Below are 13,785 nucleotides of genomic sequence, written 5' to 3' on the forward strand. Positions count from 1 at the left end.
ACCTTCTGAAGACAAACCAGGGGGGAAATCAGGGTGGTCAGAGATGGGAAGTAGAGGGCTGTAGCGGTCCACGAGAGAGCCCCCTCCTGCCCGCAATATGTATAGAGGATAGGGTATGTCTGGTGAAGAAGGAGAGTGGCTGAGAGTCCAAGAGAGAAGGGGACAAAGTCCAGGGAAGTGTAGAGAGAGACCGGGGGCACAGGGCCTGGGCAAGCTGTACCCAGAGCTTACGTTTGGGGTTGTGGAACCAATCAAGGACCCTGGCATAAGAGCCGGCCATCAGGGAGCCCCACCCGAAAGTCTGTCGGGTCAGGAGGAGCCTATTAATCCTGGGTTGGGAGGACGACCACACAAAAGAACTGAAACCTCTTTGGAGTTGTTGAAATAACCCAGTGGGTATGTGTATCGTGAGCGTTTGAAGCAAATACAACAAACGTGGCATGATCGTCATCTTCAGTATGGCAATCCAACCAAACCAGGAAAACTCCCTGTGATTCAAGTTAGCGAGATCAGAGCAGATCCGGGCTAACAAGGTCGAGAAATTTAAGGGAGAACAGTGCGGACAAATTAGCAGGGATGACAGTCCCCAGGTAGGAGATACCCCGGGAAGGCCAAGTGAAGGGGAAGGAAGAGTGAAGGGCTGTCTGCACACGGTCTGGCAATGAAACACCCAATGCCTCAGAATTGGAGTAATTGATTTTAAAATTGGATCAGCGTCCAAACTCAGAGAGCTTGGCCATCCGGGTCGGGAGAGATACTATTGGATTAGTAAGATAAACCAGAAGGTCATCCGCAAAGGCTGCACATTTGTATTCGTGAGCGCCTACCATGAGGCCGCTGATATTGGGATCATTGTGGATGGAGGAGAGCAGGTGTTCCATCACCAGAGCATACAACAGGGAGAGAGGGGGCATCCCTGCCTAGTACCATTCTGAATGGTGAAAGGAGAGTACATGGAGCCATTGATTTTAAAGCGCGCTAATGGGGAATTTATATGGTGCTAACATTGGAGATGAAGGCAGGGTCCAGGCCAACGCCTTGGGGAGTTTGTGCTAAGAAGGACCAGGACACACGGTCGAAGGCTTTTTCGGCATCTTAAGAGGACTGTTAGAGGGATCCGTTTTGAGCAGGCATAGTGGATGAGATCCAGGGTTTTTAGTGTGTTGTCCCTAGCTTCTCTCCCTGGCACAAAGCCTACTTGGTCCAAGTGAATAAGGGAGGGGAGTACAATGTTAAGGCGATTGGCTAAAAGTTTGGAATATATTTTCAGGTCCACATTCTGTAGGGAAATGGGGCAGTAGCTGCCACAAACGTTTGGATCCCCTGGTTTAGGCAGGACCACCATGTGTGCCAGGGTGGATTCGGGCGGGAATGGGGTTGTAGGGGAAATAGAGTTAAAGGCTGTGAGCATGAGGGGGTGGGGAAGAGAAGATTCTAAAGTTTTGTAAAACCGGGCCATGAAGCCATCAGGGCCTGGACTCTTACCACCTGGAAGGTCCTTGATCACCCGGGATAACTCCTCGGCTGAGAAAGGGGCCTCCAGTTGGTCTATCTGGTCAGGAGAGAGGTAGAGGAAAAAAGGAGGGATGGGAGGGGGGGGAGAGGGGAGGAGACAAAGGGGTAGAAGAAAGATTATAGAGCTCAGAGAAGAACATATGACACACAGAGAGAATGTCAGGGGTGGTATGAACTAGGGATCCAGAAGGAGAGTTAATGCATGGGATATGGGATTGAGCAAGCCTTGAGCGCAGTGCCCTAGCCAACTTACGACCACTCTTACTGCCGTATTCGTAGAATTTACTACGGCCGACCTGTACTAGGTGACCCCAGGAGGCCTCAAGCAGACGCTTCACTTCCAATCTGGCAATTTCAAGATCCCGGAGGACTGGTATGGAGAGGGATCGCTTGTGGGCTAGTTCAAGGGAGGCAACTTTGGAAAGGGCATTGCGTAGATCAAAAGCCTTCTTACGTTTGAGGTGAGCACCATGGCACATGAGTACTCCCCGGAGAACACACTTGAGGGCTTCCCAGCGAACCGGAGATGGGGTGGGATCGTTAGTATGATCAGCATAGAAGTTGGCCACAGTCAGGGAAAGATCAGCGACACACACGGTATCTAGGAGTAAAGATTCGTTCAACCTCCTAGACCTCGCAGGACAGGTCAAGGAGGGAACGTGAATGGAGCAGTACATTGGTGCGTGATCCGACCACAGAATGTGCCCAACCGAAGCCGAAGTCAACCAGGGGAGAGCCATGTTGGGTTAGGATGAGATCTATTTGGCTGTAGGAGGCATGAGGGGAAGAATAAAAACACTAGTCCCTGTCAGAAGGATGTAGGAGGCGCCAGGCTCCCGTAACTGGAGCAGGGCTAAGGAACGTTTGACCTTCTTGATCGCAGCATAGGAGAGACAAGAATGGCCAGAGGAGTTATCCATAACAGGGAAGGGTAAGGTTAAAGTCTCCGCAAAGTAACATGGTGCCTCGTAGTAAGGGGAGGGCAATATCGACTAAGGAGGCAAAAAAAATCAACTTTGCCTTGATTAGGAGCGTAGGAATTGATAGTAAATTCATGGCCTCCTAACGTGAGAGTCAAGATAAGGTAGCGGGCGGCCGGGTCTGTCGTAACCAAGAGGACCTGATGGGCCAGGAATTTGTGCCAGGCAATAGCCACCCCCCTTAAACGGGAGTCGGGATTGTCGGCACAAAACCACACGGGATAGAATTTGTTCTTTAGGGAAAAATGCTGAAGAATCTGGGCTTGTTTGGGGGGGACATTCAGACCCTTGGCATTGAAGAAGGCCACATTGAGATCCGCCATGAGAGGAAGGGAATCAGGAGCCCTAGTATTTTTAGACCAGGGGGTAAAGCTGAGGAGGAGAGAGCAGGGGAAAGAAAGCGAGAGAGAAAGGGTAGAGGAAAAGAAGGGGGGGGGAAAGGAGGAGGAAGAGGGAGTGGAGAAGGGAGGGAAAAAGAACAGAGGATAGAGCAAACAACTGAACAAACGAAGTTGAAACACAAAACTATAAAAGCAAAAAAAAAAAATGCAAAGCCTGAGAACCTACGAAATAAACAAGAAACAAGTAACACTAGTAAATCCTTGACAAGCAATAGGATGCAGTAAACCCCATGCCCCCCCCCCCCCCCCCCCACACACACACCCTCCACCCCAGATCACACCCTCAGGAAGGGTGCAGTAGACAGAGGTAACCGTAGTTGAGTGCACTAAAACCTCAGGTTGCGGAGGATTGTCCCACTGAGTGTGTCTCCAGCTATTGAGACCCTGACGGGCAGACTTGGGGGTGGAGGAGGGGAGTGCAGCAAGGGCCGTTTTGGGGCGGCCGAGGACAGAGGGCCAGTCCGGGAGAGATATAGAAGGCATGTCCAAGTCCTGTAAGAAGCCAGGGAGATCATCAGGTAAGTGGAAAGTCATTGTGCGGCCATCCTTCCGGACAATGAGAGCGAAGGGGAAGCCCCAGCAATAAGGAATGTACCGAGCCTGGAGAATTTCGAGGCCTTCAATGCGGCTCTCTGAGCAAGGGTGTGTTTGGATAGGTCAGGAAACAATTGGATCAGGACATCCCTATACAGGATCTGATGTCTGGAACGGGATTTCCGTATAATGTCCTCCTTAATGGCGTAAAAACGAACTCTGCTAATAACATCCCTGGGACGCTGGTCGTCAATAGAGGGTGGGCAAAGAGCCCTGTGGGCACTATCGAGTTTAATATGGGTGGCAGGTGGGCGATCCAGGAGGTTATTGAAGATAGAGAGCAGAGCCGGGTAAGTTCCTCAGGGCCTATCCTCTCCGGGAGGCCGTGAGTTCGGATGTTATTCCGTCTGTTGCGATTCTCCACATCATCAAGATGTTGCTGTAAAGTAAACAGTTGATCGGAGTGAAGTTGAAGCACTTTTTGTAGAGCCTGCAGCGGCATCGAGGTAGAGTCCGGTGCAGAGGCGTGAGTGGAGGGATGCAAATTCTTGTTTACACTCCGCAACCATCTGTTTAGCTAATGAAGAAAAGTCCTCCTTGGTGGGTAGGGACATAACCAGAGAGCAGAGATTGGCAAGGGTAACTAGGTGGCTATCTGGAGGCAGCAGAGGAGCACCTTGCACCGAGGCCAGTGGAGTGGTGCTGATGGAGCTAGTGGGCCCCAGGGTAGGGGAGTGGGGCTGGAACACCAGCGGGGTGCCCTTCAGGCTAGACTGTCCACCAGAGGAGGGGGTGGGTGAGGAGTGCAGATCTTGCAGGAGCTGCAGAGTGGAGACCACCTGGAGGGGCCCCTGAGGTTGCTGTAGAGGTGGAGGAGCATGCGCCCAGGAAGAGCCAGAGGACCAGGAGGGAGAAGGCAGTGGACCTCGGGAGCATTCCGGAGCAAGTGCCATAGCGTGGTGGAACAGGGTCCCTGAAGAGGAGCCATAATGCAGAGGGGCCTGGCACCATATCATGGAGGGGGGAGAGCTCGATACCCCACAGACGGCAGGACATCGGTGCAGCAGGACTGGAGCTTGAAGAGGGAGGCCTGCAGACTGAGCAGGACCCCCCTCCAGGAGCAGCTCCATCATAGGGCCCCTAGGGAGCATGGCAGAGCTCAGGCAGGCAGTCCCCATATCAAGAAGCTCATGACTGGTGCTGGCAGGAGCAGAGGCAAGAAGGGAGGCCAGGGATGGATGGCCCTTATGCAGCACCTCGCTCACCTGTGAATCCTGCACTTGAGTAGAGGGTCCGGCGGTGGTATGTGGAGGAGGCTGAGGAGCAGGCCGTCCAGGGCTGCATGCTGTCTGTGGACCCGGATGGAGAGGAAAGGCGGCAGTCGTGGCGGGCAGCGCACCAGCTGCTGCGGAAGGAGAAGTCCTAGAGGCCTGCCTGTCATCTTGAGCACCCGTGCCAAGAACCAGCTCGCTCCAGGAGGATGCTGCAGGTGCTCCGTAGCCCATCGGGGACCCGCGGTGTGTGTCCAGAGCTGCAGAGGGCGACAAGGCGTCCGGGATGCGGTGAGTGGAGGCAGCAGGAGGTGGGTGGGAGCCCATGGACCCAGATAGCGCAGGCTGTGGAGCGACGGCAGCCTCAATGTGGGACTGCAGCAGGGAGCCACTGCGTGCCTGCTGCGAGCGGGTAAAATAGGAGGAGAGGTTCCGCCCGGGTGATGGGGGGACTCCTTCCTGTGTTTTTTAGATGTCCTCCCCATAAAGAAGTGCCCAAATGCTGTAGATAGCGGTGTGCTGGCCGGGAGCTCAATAAAAGCACATCTTCACAGCGCCATTGCTAAGCCACGCCCTCCTGTGATGCGTTTTGACACTTGTTCCTTATTAATAGATACCACATGTAAAAACTACACCGGTTTAAACACCTAAAACAGGATCACATGTTCATTAAAATAAGCAGATGGCCATGTGATAATACACAGGTGTAGCTAAATATAGAGCTTGTGATTAACCTCCTAAGGACCAAGGTACTTAATCCCTGGTACTTAAGGACCAAGGGCGTACCTGTAGTCAATATGCAGATATGGGACTGGTGCAACCAATCATTGGCCAGAGCTGATAATGATTTAACCCCTGAAGGACCCAGGGCTAATGCCGGACATCCTCGATCAGGCTGATGTCAGGCATTAACCATTTAGATGCCAAGATCAAAGTTGATTTAAAAGTTTAAAAGCTCAGGGTCTCTGCTGGGAAATTGCAGGATCCTAGTGAACTGATATGATGACCGGAGGGTCCTTACCTGCCTCCGTGCCATCAGATGAGCACTCGAAGTATACAGACAGCATGTCTGTATAAGTGAAGCACTGATACCACTGATCAATGCTATGCCATTGCAAAGCATTGCCCATTGTTTGAAATCAAAAGAATGCAGGTAATATCCTATGGGGACTAAAAAAATTGTGATACATTTTTTTTGTTAAAGCGTACCTGTAATATCACAGAAAAGTCATGTAGATTTTGTCACATGGTTTTAAAGGGGTACTCCGCCCCTATACATCTTTTCCTCTATCCAAAGAATAGGGGATAAGATGTATGCTCGCAGGGGTCCCGCCGCTGGGAACCCCCCAAGATTTCTCCTGCAGCACCCTGTCATCTGCTGCACAGAGCAAACTTCGCTCTGTGCCTGATGGGCAATACAGGGGACGGAGTATCATGATGTCACAGCAGGGGGCCTCAATGTAAGTCTACGGGAGGGGGCTTGGCAGTTGTGCAGTTACTGTATTGTATTTGTAAGAAGCTCTTCTATTATCTAATGTTTTGTAATTTATTGCATGTTTGTAATCTGTGATGGCAAGTCTTCTAACCTGTGTATTTTTTTATTGTCTGCGGCCATGTATTACTTTTACAAGCAAATTGTAGGCTTTTCAGTGCTTCTTTGAAACTTATGCTGGCCTTTTTTTTTTTCTCCTAGATTGCCTGCTTAGTATCCATTGAACAGCTACATTTGTATCAGCGTTTAAAACTTGAACGAGGTATGTCCTCTTTATTTTCTTTTATTTTCTGAACCAAATTCTAAATGCATTGATAGTTTTTTTTTTTTTTTTTAAAGAAATCTTTTCACTAAGAATGTTGCTGTTCCTAAGCTACTAAGCCACTGGGACTACTATTCTGGACAGATCACTTTTCAGCAGTCTCTTCATAAATATTTGTCATGTGATTACATGCTGCTTTAAGTAACCCCTGCTATGCTGATCATGGCATTTAAAACCTAAAATTGCAGTTGCTGAGTGTTTGGGAGCACTTATTGGACCCACCACAGCAAGATCAAGGTGGTCCGAGACAGGAGGGTGGCCGTAGTTTACTGTGGGTCAATACGATTAAAATGATACCCACAATGACATGTTTATCTGTTTAATGTGCCACTTAAAAAAAAAAAAAAAAATGTCCATTCCTTCTGTGTACTCCGCACAGAATGCAGTGTCGTCTATGAAATGGCGCATTTCTGAGTGGTCCTGTCAACTTACCAGAGCACTACCAATGCCCAATGTTTTTACAGGGTAAAATATAAACAAGCCTCTCCCCTAATAAAAATGTAAATTCTTCCCCCTTTCCTATTTTATAAATTAAAAAAGTAAACAAAAAAAAATAAAACCTGTTTGATATTGCTCAAGCTATTAAAAAAATATATTGCGTTCAAAAATTTGACTTATTTATTAATTTTTTTTATCAGCTCGTGTACCAGGAAAAAAAAATTTATCAAAACCCGTTAAAATGTTCCATCTAAAAAAAAAAAAAAATTATTTACAATACAGATAATGGAATTTTTTTTTTAATAAATATTTCTAGTTAAGTGCACTATAAAAAGTTGGTTAAAAAAAAAAAAAAAAAATGTCATTAGAAAACACAATTAGTCCAGCGTAAAACAAGCTCGTATATGGCCGTGTAGGTGGAAAATTCAGAGATTTGGCAATTAAAATGTGAAATGTAAAAAAAAACAGTATTTAGAGAAGACAATAAATGTTCATAGCTCTGCTTTCTACTTCTTGTTGAAAGGGCTTTGTACATGTCATAGAGCATGTCCAGAAACCTTTCCCATTCATTTTAGTCAGTTGAGATGAGCGAACTTACAGTAATTCGATTCGTCACAAACTTCTCAGCGTTTGCTGACTTAAGCCTGCATAAATTAGTTCAGCTTTCAGGTGCTCCGGTGGGCTGGAAAAGGTGGATACAGTGGTAGGAGAGAGTCTCCTAGGATTATATCAATCTTTTCCAACCCACTGCTGAATTACTCTGACTGTGGACTATAAGATACAATCACTTTTTAGCAAGATTTTTTTTTCTCTTGCTAAAATTTGTCTTATAGTCTAAAAAATGCAGCGTTTTTCAGACTAGAAGTTGCCAAATCTTATGTTAGATATGTAAGCAAATGTATAAATACTTTGCATGTGATCCCTAATCTGTAAAGTTTGAAGATACTAACGCCTTCCCTCTCGGGCCTTTTTTCATTTTTGTACTTTTGTCTTTTCCTCCTCACCTTCTAAAAATCATAATGCTTTGTTTTCCATCTACAGACCATATGAGGGCTTGTTTTTTGCGCCACAAATTTTACTGTATAATGACCTTAATCGTTTCACCACAAATTATACGGCAAAACCAGAAAATAAATATTTGTGGGGCAAAATAAAAAAAAGTGTAAATTGTGGGGGCTTCCGATTCCAGGCCGTACACTGTTGGATAAAAATGACATCTTAGATTTATACTGTAGGTCCATACGATCACAAAGATACCTAATTTAAATAGGTTTTATTTTATTATACTACATAAATTAGTATGTTTAAAATTGTCCATTTCTGACCCCTAAAACTTTATTTTTCCGTATATAGGGATTTTTTGCGCCGTGATCTGAAGTTTTTATCGGGACCACTTTGTATATATATATATATATGTATATATGTATATGTGTATATATATGTGTATATATATATATGTATATGTATATGTATATGTATATGTATATATATGTATATGTGTATATATATGTATGTGTATATATATATATATATATATATATATATATATATATATATATATATATAATACATTAGTTAGGAATAGCCGTATTAGTCCAGTGATGCAAAAAGCTAAATCATCGGTAGTTGCAGTATCTTGTAATACCTTTTTTTTATTGGACTAACAAGATTTTGTAGAGACAAGCTTTCGGGATTCCTCCCTTTATCAAGTCATAAGCATTTCTGAGCTCACAAGGAGAAAACACAGGTTCTATCTCACAAAATATGCAGGGGTTAAAACAACATTAGTGGAGAATGGACATTAAGTTGGGCCATAAATTGTATAACAATAGGACGATAGATACAGATAAGGATGAGGAGGAGGGGGGGGGGCTGGAGAGCAGAGGTGAGAATAGTGGTTACGCTGGACAGACAATTTTACTATAGAGCCATAGACTGAAGATAAGACTAGACAGGGGAGGGGGAGCAGGGGTGTGATGGTGTTAGAGCAGGGAGAGGGTAGAGAGTTTAGCAAAGGTTATAGGAAATTTTGATAATGGGATAAGAAGCTTAAATCCACATTAAGTCCTCTGTTCTTGGAGTCATAAAGAACTATCATTTTGGCTTCAAATGTCTTTCTTTCCTGGGTGTTCTTGAAGTTTCCTTTCAGGATCTTGATTTTGAGGTCCTGTAGGGAGTGACCTGTTTGAGTGAAGTGGTGTCCAACTGGGGTGCAATAGTCCTTTTCTCTATGGTTGTTGATGGACGATCTGTGGAGGTTCATCCTTTTATTGAGTGGCTGACTGGTCTCACCAATGTAACATCCCAGGTCACACTTGGTGCATTGTATCATGTAGACTACATTCTCTGTGGTGCAGGAGTATTGTCCCTTGATGTTGTATGTCTTGTTGTTGTGGGAGGCCTCAGAATTTGTGCAGATGTGTTGACAGAGTTTACAGCGCGGTTTGGCACAGGGTTTGGTCCCATTGTCTGTATCTGATGTGTCTGTGGGTAGTTTCCTATTGACCAGCTTTTGTTTTAAGTTGGGTGGTTGTCTGAAGGCCAAGATGGGTGGTTCAGGAAAGATTTTCTTTAACACCTCATCTTCTGCTAGTATTGGCTGCAGGTCCTTGATGATTTTGCGTATTTCCTCAAGGGTGGGATTGTATGTGGCTACCAGTGGTATGTGTGATGAGGTTTGTTTCTCTCTGTATTGCAGCAGGTGTTCACGTGGTGTTTGAAGAGCAGAGTGGATTTTCTTATGGATGGTCCTTGGTTTGTAACCTTTTTGTTAAATTCATTCTCACACACAACTACTTCAGCTTCAACAATGAAATATACCTACAGATGATGGGAACTGCTATGGGGACCAATATGGCACCACAATATGCCAATCTGTTCATGGCTGACCTTGAAGAGCGATTCCTGAATACCCAAATTCACAAACCCTACAGATACTACAGATACATTGATGATATTTTCATTGTTTGGACTGAAGGAGAGGATAAACTCAAACAATTTCATGATGCCTTCAACACATTTAATCCATCCATCAAACTCAAAATGGACTTCTCTACAGAAAGTGTAAACTTTCTGGACACCACTGTAACTATAAACAAGGACACAATACAGACATCTGTATACAGAAAGCCCACAGACCGATCCAGCTATCTACACAATTCAAGTTCCCATCCGTCCCACACCAAGAAAGGCATAATATACAGCCAAGCCATCAGGTACCACCGCATCTGCTCCAACCCTGATGACAGAGACACACATCTACAAACGCTAGCTGAGAAATTTAAACAAAAAGGTTACAAACCAAGGACCATCCATAAGAAAATCCACTCTGCTCTTCAAACACCACGTGAACACCTGCTGCAATACAGAGAGAAACAAACCTCATCACACATACCACTGGTAGCCACATACAATCCCACCCTTGAGGAAATACGCAAAATCATCAAGGACCTGCAGCCAATACTAGCAGAAGATGAGGTGTTAAAGCAAATCTTTCCTGAACCACCCATCTTGGCCTTCAGACAACCACCCAACTTAAAACAAAAGCTGGTCAATAGGAAACTACCCACAGACACATCAGATACAGACAATGGGACCAAACCCTGTGCCAAACCGCGCTGTAAACTCTGTCAACACATCTGCACAAATTCTGAGGCCTCCCACAACAACAAGACATACAACATCAAGGGACAATACTCCTGCACCACAGAGAATGTAGTCTACATGATACAATGCACCAAGTGTGACCTGGGATGTTACATTGGTGAGACCAGTCAGCCACTCAATAAAAGGATGAACCTCCACAGATCGTCCATCAACAACCATAGAGAAAAGGACTATTGCACCCCAGTTGGACACCACTTCACTCAAACAGGTCACTCCCTACAGGACCTCAAAATCAAGATCCTGAAAGGAAACTTCAAGAACACCCAGGAAAGAAAGACATTTGAAGCCAAAATGATAGTTCTTTATGACTCCAAGAACAGAGGACTTAATGTGGATTTAAGCTTCTTATCCCATTATCAAAATTTCCTATAACCTTTGCTAAACTCTCTACCCTCTCCCTGCTCTAACACCATCACACCCCTGCTCCCCCTCCCCTGTCTAGTCTTATCTTCAGTCTATGGCTCTATAGTAAAATTGTCTGTCCAGCGTAACCACTATTCTCACCTCTGCTCTCCAGCCCCCCCCTCCTCCTCATCCTTATCTGTATCTATCGTCCTATTGTTATACAATTTATGGCCCAACTTAATGTCCATTCTCCACTAATGTTGTTTTAACCCCTGCATATTTTGTGAGATAGAACCTGTGTTTTCTCCTTGTGAGCTCAGAAATGCTTATGTCTTGATAAAGGGAGGAATCCCGAAAGCTTGTCTCTACAAAATCTTGTTAGTCCAATATAAAAAGGTATTACAAGATACTGCAACTACCGATGATTTTGAGATATATATATATATATATATATATATATCTATCTATCTCTAATTTATTTTTTTTATCTAGTATATGAAGTGACTAAAAATACACGTTTCTGGACTGTGGAATTTTTTTACGCTTGCTGCGCCTTTTGACCGTGCTCTTTAATTAACATGATATTTTAATAGTTTGGATATTTTTGCACACGGTGATATGACAAATGTTTTAGGTTTTATATTTTTTTTTTTACATTTTTTTTATTTGAAAAATTGGGTAAAGGGTGTGATTTAAACTTTTATTATGGAAGGGGTTAATGCATATTTATTTACTTTTTTCATTTATTTTTTTTAACACTTTATTTATTTTTAGTCCCAATAGGGGACTATACCATATAATCTTTAGATTGCATACACTGATCAATGCTTCTCCATAGAAGAGCGTTGATCAGTGTTATCGATGCTCCATTGCTTCAGCCTAGCATAGCTGAACGCAAGGCTGGAGCACCGATCGGACGGCAGAAAGGGAAGGTAAGAGACCAGCCCCCCCCCCCATCCTCTCAGCTGATCCGGATGCTGCGGTTTCGCCGCAGCAGTCCCAATCAGCTCACCGAGCTAAGCGAGAATGGGATTAACCACTATTAGATGCCACAATGAACTTTTATCCCGGCATTTAAAGGGTTAATGCCGGACATCGGCCTGATCGGTGATGTCTGGCATTTGCCGTGGGTCCCGGTTGCTGATAGCAACCGGGACCCAGAGGGTATGATGCGCGCTCACCTGAGTGCGCGTCATACAGCGTGTGGACGTCCATTTCCGGAAAGGTATTAAAGAGTACCTCTCATGATCTTGTTAAATGTTATAATCCTCCCAGTTCATTGCCCCCATCATAATAAACAACCCCCTGCCTTTATTTTTTATTTTTTTTAGTTCTCTACATTGATATTGCTCTGTATTTTCTGCTTGGTCTTGGTCAGATTCACAGACTGGGAAGGGGCGTTACCCAGCAGGCTGTGACATCATCTGAAGCAGCTTTTTTAAACACAAATAAAACATAGAAAACGTAATTTAAAAAAGAGATTTTTTTATTTACCTTAAGTAGTGCAATAGCAAAAATTTTTTTAATGAGTGCCCATTTAAATATAAATTTAAATGTTAAATACTTATCACACTTAATTTTATACATGACTCGAGCTCAGAATTGATTGACAAGTGATTATTAACTGTTACAACTGAGGAAGCAAATGCATGAACGTTTTTTTTTATGATTCTATGATTCCACTGCCCTCTTATTTTATTCAACAACCTCAATTGCACTCATGGTTACAACCCCCCACCCTCTAATGTTCCAGGCCACACTGGGGGCAATATCGCCCACTTTGCATATCACTGCTTTACAGCTAGCCCCATATAGAGGAGCAGTCCCATTGATATGAATTGGAAAGGCTTCTGGACATGCTATGTAACCTTTGCAGGGGCTCAATTGTAAAAATAATTTGTCTTATCCATTTATGTTACCTTTCATTGTAATCCTGCCTGTGATAAATAGGAAACTTCTGGAAAGTGATCTGTACAGAAAGAAAGTCCCAGCCTAGTGGCCAGAATGAAAACTGCAGGATTTCAGGATGATTTTAAGATATAGATAGTAAAATAAAAAATAAAAAAATCACTAAGAATTCTTAAATATGTTTAACATGAAAACTTGATTTTAGCAATAAATTATTTTGAGATAACACCTTCCCTTTAGACAGCTTTAGTGGAAGAACTGTTCCCCATTTTACCTTTCTGCACATGCTATGAAGTATATTGAAGTTGAAGACAGATGTGAAGGTTATTCTTTAACAAACATACACATGCTTATGATAAGCATCTTATTATAAATATGATATATTTTACCTACAATGCTTGAGATATATATATATATATATATATATATATATATATATATATTAATATGTGTGTGTGTGTATGTATATGTGAATGACATTTTACAGGGTTTATGGTAAAAGCTTCTTTTCTGGTTGTTATTCTATTTCAGAAGTTCATCTTGACCCTGGTCGAACATGGTGTCCTACTGCAGACTGCCAAACAGTATGCCAAGTTGAGCGAAGTGATTCTGGTTTGCCTGTATCAGTGGACTGCCATGTTTGCCTTATAAAATTTTGCTCTGCCTGCAAAAGAACCTGGCACCCTGAACATGTGTGTCAAGAAAAGCAGCCAGCTGTACAACCTGAAAAAGGGTAACTTGATTTAACCTTCATTATCATAATGATTAATTCATAGGAAATTATTGTTTTGTTCTGTGCCCGGTGCACATACAGCCATACTTGGGCTACGTTTGCATCTAATAACTACCCTACCCTTGTGGTATTCATTAGAAAAAAAAAAGTCTGACTGGCTATGTCACTGGATACATTGGT

General features: G+C 44.0%; 1 protein-coding gene across 7 annotated transcripts in view; it reads left to right on the forward strand.

Annotated features, from left to right (window-relative positions):
* RNF144B (ring finger protein 144B) overlaps positions 1–13,785 on the forward strand; it is a 154,397-nt gene that overhangs the window by 108,149 nt on the left and 32,463 nt on the right. For all 7 annotated transcript variants that reach the window (XM_056521267.1, XM_056521269.1, XM_056521270.1 and 4 more), the window contains 2 exons: positions 6,395–6,455; positions 13,404–13,605. In XM_056521267.1, the coding sequence (XP_056377242.1) occupies positions 6,395–6,455; positions 13,404–13,605 (263 nt within the window). The remainder of the gene's footprint in view (positions 1–6,394; positions 6,456–13,403; positions 13,606–13,785) is intronic.

This window comes from Hyla sarda, chromosome 5, assembly GCF_029499605.1.
Source record: "Hyla sarda isolate aHylSar1 chromosome 5, aHylSar1.hap1, whole genome shotgun sequence".
Taxonomy (NCBI): Eukaryota; Metazoa; Chordata; class Amphibia; order Anura; family Hylidae; genus Hyla; species Hyla sarda.